Here is a 6867-nt window from a genome sequence, read left to right on the forward strand (position 1 = left end):
TAATATTTAATTATAAAAATCAAAATGTAAGACCTATGGTCCATAAAGATATATATGAAATCTTTCTCTTCCACATAGATAAGTACCTTAATTTTATTCTCCAAAATAGCAGGAATTTATGTATTACAACTCTTCATATAGTAAATCCACATCATTATACCACTTATCGTATAATTTTGGTGAGAATTTTTTTCTATCCCCTCCAAAAACATTATGTACTGAATGCATATTCATAAACAGTTTTGAGAAGTCATAAGTTGATTGACCATGATGCTTTATTATAATATCATACAGAAGTGATGGGGTTCTCAGTCATCCCATTTACCAAAAAAAAAGTTTTACGGAATACACCACATCGAGAACACAGGATGTGAAAAAAAATCATTTTCACATGTTCAAAAAAACTTCATGAAGCCTATCATTCCAACTCGTCTTGCATCCAATTTTTTATCATATGAAAAGCAACTTTCGGTTGATCCATTGGAACCATATGACCAGCATTTTTAACCTGGTATAAAGTGAGAATCATAAAGTCAAATTGAATTATAGCATTAAACATTTAGGCATGTACACACAAAACTTGTCAAACCTTGATGAAAGTGAGAGATCCATGGCTCGTCATCAATCCTGCTGTTATATTATCAACTTTAAAATCAACAACTGGAGCTTTTATAAACTCTCTTTGGCCAAGCCATTTCATTTCATGGAGCCACCTTAAATTTCCTATTCAAACATAAATCGTCCAAGAATATATGCTAAGTGTACTTTGAAAATAATTATAAATAATATTTACATATTATAGTAGGAGAATTACCAAGCCAGTTGCATGTAAGATCTTTATCTCCCGCATAGATAAGGGCCTTGATTCCATTCTCCAGTAAAGCAGGAATGTCTGCATCAAAACTCTTCATGTAGTCCCCTAACATTCTCCCATATACAGTCTCATTTTTCAAAGCGAATTGTTTATTCACACCAAGAGCATTTTTTACTGATTGGAGATTCATAAATCTCTCTAGTTTTGAGAAATCATAATCTGATGCACCATGACGATCTATTCTAATATCATAAGACTGTATTGCCATGCATGGAGATGCTCAAGTTAAATTTTTGTTGTAATTTCTCTCTCATGAATACATATATAGATACATATTGCCGAGATTTTCTCATGATTTCTTACATTTATATTTCCAGCAATGTTGACGATTGTCATGAATATGTCTTGACAATAAAAAAACGCAGTGTGACAAGTATTTGGAACACCCATGTCTAACAACAAAGTAAAAGAGACAAGTTATATTGATCAAATAAATTTTATAATTTAAATGCTTAGTTAGTGAATCTAAATAATCTTTACACATCCAAATTAACAGCTACATGATACTTGTCGTCCCTCAACTATACCTCCAATTTCAATTTTGTCGTTTAATTAATTTTCAACTGAATTTTATCCCTTAACTACCATGTTGTACCATTTTCGTCCTTCACGTGATTTTGAGATCAAAAAATTTCAATGTGACAACTACATGTTATGTCGAGAAAAATCCAATGGGCAACTTTTCCTAAAAATGAATGTTTTGTCCCTAAACTATTACAAGTGTAATACTTTTCATCCCTAAACAAATTATAGAATGTATATTTTGTTATTTATATCATAAGCTATTATAACTTACATAAACCACACATAAACATCTTTAAAAGTTATAACAGTGCATTAACATATATCTCCATGTTATTTTTCTCAGGTTATGATGCATTTTGATATAAACGACAAAATATACATACTAAAATAGTTGGGGGATAGAAAATGTTACATCCTTAATAGTTTAAGGATAAAATGTTCAGTTTTGTTAAAGGTTGTCACGTTAGATTTATCTAATATGCCATTTAGGATGCCACAATCATTTTTTTTTGTCGGTTGGAATTATCTTAGGGATGGAAGGGGTACCACATGGATGATTGTTGACAGAGGAAATTAGGACAAAAAATAGTTTAAGAATGAAAGTGAAACTCGAGATATAGTTGAGAGACAAAAAATAAGAAGCTATTTAGCCACAAATTAACATGTACAAACAAGTAGAAAAACAAGAAAAGTAAAATCAGAAGTCAAAAGTAATACACACCACAATTTCTTGCAAATGATTCACATTCTGGAGCCGCTTCACTTTGAATAGAGTGGTAATCATTTTCTATAATTAATTTATTGTGCCAGGCATAATCTGTCAGTGATAGGTATTGGATTCTTGGATTTGTAAGTCCATTACCAATAGCGAATCCCTGTAAAAGAATAACGTTTAACAAATCCAATAAAATAACTCATTTGAATATTATGCCTTAAAATGAAGAAATACTTGGAGATTTATCGGAATTCCCTCTTCTTCGGTGTTTCCTCGGAAAATACGAGCAGCGAGAGAAGGAGAGAAATGTCCAGCATAAGATTCTCCAGTTATGAAGAATTCATTTGAAACCATATCAGGATGTGCATCCAAAAATTCCTACCATTGCAAATAAAAAAAGATTATGTCACATAACAAATTGAATTCAAGCATTAAAATAGACAGGATGAGAACGAAAAAACAAGACCTGCAAAAAGTCATACAAATCGTTGCTCACACCAATTGTATCGTTTCTTATATCATCGTCATTAGTTGTATAGCTGAAACCTGTTCCGGTAGGTTGATCAACATATATAATATTTGACATCTGTATAAAAAAAAGACAAAATCATGAGCTATACAAAGAAGAATTCTAAAAGAGGATAACGAAGTATACCCTTTTTAAAAAAAAAATTAAAATTATATTTATATTTTGATCGATTTTACGAGTTCAATGATATATTTTTTGTTCGAAACAAAACTGAATTCAACATGAAAAGTGCATGATAATTCTGGACCATTGGATGTAAATAAAAAACATTACATATATTTGTTTATATTGAATTTGATTTTTGTTTCAAAAAAATATCAATGGATTCATAAAATCGATCAAAATATAAATGTAATTTTTAAAAATTTAAAAAAATTGATACCACGTATTGATTTTTACAGCACCTAGAGCCCCCTATGAATACCGTACATGTAAGAATAAAGCTTAACATTGTGAAGCAGACTTCGTGGGTGAAATTGTTCAAAAAGAGGTTATAAGACTACACAAATTTGTTATCAAACCTCAAAGACACAGGGACAATATCAAGACAGTGGTTGTTTTAGTTATGATCTAATAAATAAGACACATAGACAATATCAAGACAACTTACATTATTCCAGCTATATTCATTCGGTGTAAGAGTTAACTCATCTGTGATATGAAAAGGTCCATTTTCATAAAACAAAGCAATACTGCCACTGGCACCTGGCCCTCCAGTCAACCATAACACGAGTGGATCGTTCTTACTATTTCGTGACTCAAAAAAGAAGTAGAACATCCTGCACAAAAATTACAAATGACAAGTCTTAGATTGATATTATGTATTAAGATTGAAGAACATTTGACATATATCAATATGCACTTGATGAAAAACAATAATACAAGGACAACTACATTGCATCCTTAGTATGAGGAAGTTTGTAGTAACCGACATATTGATGAAGATCTTCAACAGAAACCTCTGAAGCAGAAAGAAAAGGGAACTTGAACATATGCTCAACGAGCCTTGGAACAGGAACAACCAATGAGTTATCCTTAAAATTGTATGTGGCACAGATGAATGATGAATTGAAGAGGAGGTGGAAAAATAAAATGGAAATCAAGATATTATCAAAAGGAAAACCCATTCTTTTTTTGTTTATATTGAAGTATATGAGTTTTATTATTTGTGTTACTATTTATAGAGTTCAAATTAAGAATATTTTGTGCAAAAAAAAAAATTATATATTTGATAAAAATATTAAGCTTTTATTATTATTTTTCAATATAATTCATCATATGAAGCTTTGTAGCAGCTTGAGAAGGAGATTCAGGAATACCTTGACACCTTATCGACGAGGACATTGTGTTTGCCTTGACAAGAACTAGAAGATGCTTAATCTCGGCGATGAGAATAATTTGAATATTTGATGATAAATTATTTTCATCTTTGTCTCATTGCCGATCAGATGCTTTCTTAGTATATATACAATAAAGAAAGTTAAGATATGTTAATATCACAAAGAGTGGTTGTATTGGATACTCCGAACGCATTGAAGAACATGTTTTCAGCTTTTGTATTCACAAAGAAAAAGAATATTTTGCCTCTAATGCCTTGATTTTGATGTTGCCATTGCCGACTTTTCAATATCTTCCAATACATAATGAGACAAGTATGAGTTACTTTGAATATATTATCAAAAGGAAAACTCATTCTTTCTTTTTCTTTTTTTTTTTTACTTATATTGAAGTATATGAGTTTTATTATTTGTGTTGATATTTATAGAGTTCAAATTAAAAACATTTTGTGCAAAATAAAAAATTATATATTTGATAAAAAGATTTAGCTTTTATTATTGTTTTCAAATATAGTTGACCTTAACAAGAACTAGAAGATGCCTAATCTCGATGGTGAAAATAATTTGAATATTTGATGATAATTTTTTTTCTTCGTCTCATTGCCGAACAAATGTTTTCTTGGTATCATCATCATCATCATCCGAGCTTTTATCCCAAAAGTTTGGAGTCGGTTATACGAGCCTATGACAAAAAAGAAAGTTAAGATATGTTTGTATCACAAAGAATGGTTGTATTGGATACTCCGAACGCATTGAAGAAATGAACATGTTTTCAGTTTTTGTATTCACAAGGAAAAAGAATAGTTTGCCTCTAATGCCTTGATTTTGGCATTGCCGTTGATTTTGAATATCAATAGAGATTTACATATTTTTTTGAAAACATGTTTTAGAAATGAACTTAAAAAAACACATATTATAATGACCCGTCTCAAAGGGTTCTGCGAAAAGACCAAACTAACATCGACTTCCAAAAATTTTGTCAAAATCCTCACAATGCATTTATTATTAAAATAAATATTAAAAAATTTCAAAACAACCAACCAAGTTCAATACGCGGAAGCTTAACAACAATAACCTAGCAAAACTACCCATAACCCGACAGATCCTAGTATCCATGTCACCGAGATCACATCGCTGAAAACTGACCACCATCAATGAACTCACCTAAAAGTGGGGGAAACAAAAAAGAGTGTGAGCCACAAAGCCTAGTAGGGGTAAGTACCCGATAGGAACCCAAATACCTATGTGGTAGGCACCCGAGTGCGCAACAATCACACAAACGAAATCGAACAACGATAAACAAATACCGAAACATCCAACAAAATAAAGAATATATTAAATCTACTTGAAGACAGAGCAACAACTTAAACAACCAAGATAAAATTGGCAGACAATAATCAATATGATCTTACCATAGTCAATACCAACAACCATCGGAGGCCGTGTTGCTCAAAACCATCCACAAATCTCAAACATAGTAGCACACGATACTCTGAAAAACCGTCGGAGGTTGTGGCACACAAAACCATTGACAAATCTCAAAAGCAGCACACGGTAGTCCGGAACAACCATCGGAGACCGTGGCACCAACCACCATCCATACAACTCCACAAACCATAATCTGTCAGACAACAATAACATAGCTAACAACAAACCACAAGTTAACAACAACAAAGCCAACACCACAAACAACAATGCTATCACATTAATGCCAACTACACCATCGACACCCATCCAGACAAACCAATCAATCATGATGCATGTCTTCAATAGAAATTTTCATGCACCCAAAACGATTCAATCTTTGTTTAGAAAATATATTTTATTTTCTAAAATATTATGCAAGACTCTACGAAGAACTTAATCAAATTCAAAATACTATTATGTGATTTACACATTAACTTATAAGGAAATATAAATAATATTTTCAATATTTAATTTTAAGGTCAAAATGTTTTAGAATAAAATTTGCTTATTTTAAACATTTTCTAGCAATCTAAAGTACCCAAACGGTTTCATGCCAATTAGTTTACATGTCAAGAGAATCAATCACACAAGATAACCAACTACAAGGATAATCATATCCAAACAACCAATCGAATATCAAAGCACAATTACAATCATGAACAATCAACAATACTAGAAGGAATTTATCAACGGGTACACTATTGCGAGATCAATGAATAGAGATCACGAAACGATAAGACGAAACAAGGAACGACCCTGATTTCCAAGAATGGAAAATGAAACAATCGAGAGCTAGTCAAGTGAAAGGAGCGATTCATAGAATCATATGAAAGAAGAATATCGGGCACTAGAGGCCAAGAATTATAGAATCATTACCTCGATAGCAGTACACAAACATATGCGCCGCATCTTCTCGATCACCTGTACAAATATCATTGAACCGCAAATAAATTATCCGACCCCAATCAAAATCTAAACATATATTCGGGCCTTCACCTGGTCCATTGGGTCTGGACATTAGGCGGGGCCCACTGTAGTGTTAGATCTACCAGAATCACATCTTGGCCATTGGACCCTTACAATCCTCTCTACTAAAACATATACATATATAGCCGATATATGTGTATGTATATAAACTATTACCAAAATCTCAATTCATGCACCGATGCACCTAAGAATATTAAACCATATTGCCCTTTTTTTTTGGCTAGTGCATGCGGTCCCACCTTTAACTATGAATGCCGAGTAGCATGTTACATGCAACTCTTGATCACCGAGTCACGACTCGCATTAGCAAGTTCAAGGAATTCTCAATAGCAACGAACGGCACTATCGTGGGCATAGTTGACTTCGTCTCGAGGCCTTGTTCACCATAGTGGTGACTCGGCAGCCCGACGTCCACCGTATTCACCAATACGGC

General features: G+C 32.5%; 1 protein-coding gene across 1 annotated transcript; it reads right to left on the bottom strand.

Annotated features, from left to right (window-relative positions):
• Positions 1-418: 418 nt before the first annotated feature.
• LOC120010543 (serine carboxypeptidase-like) lies at positions 419-5714 on the bottom strand. The gene is made up of 12 exons (XM_038861328.1): positions 5444-5714; positions 5288-5343; positions 5022-5144; positions 3538-3677; positions 3254-3422; positions 2581-2700; positions 2349-2492; positions 2121-2274; positions 1178-1266; positions 815-1070; positions 590-723; positions 419-508 (listed from the first exon to the last, which is right to left on the bottom strand). Exons 1-12 carry the CDS (start codon positions 5712-5714, stop codon positions 419-421), a joined length of 1746 nt encoding a protein of 581 aa, XP_038717256.1.
• Between the last annotated feature and the right edge of the window lie 1153 nt (positions 5715-6867).

Source organism: Tripterygium wilfordii, chromosome 12 (genome assembly GCF_013401445.1).
Source record: "Tripterygium wilfordii isolate XIE 37 chromosome 12, ASM1340144v1, whole genome shotgun sequence".
NCBI lineage: Eukaryota > Viridiplantae > Streptophyta > Magnoliopsida > Celastrales > Celastraceae > Tripterygium > Tripterygium wilfordii.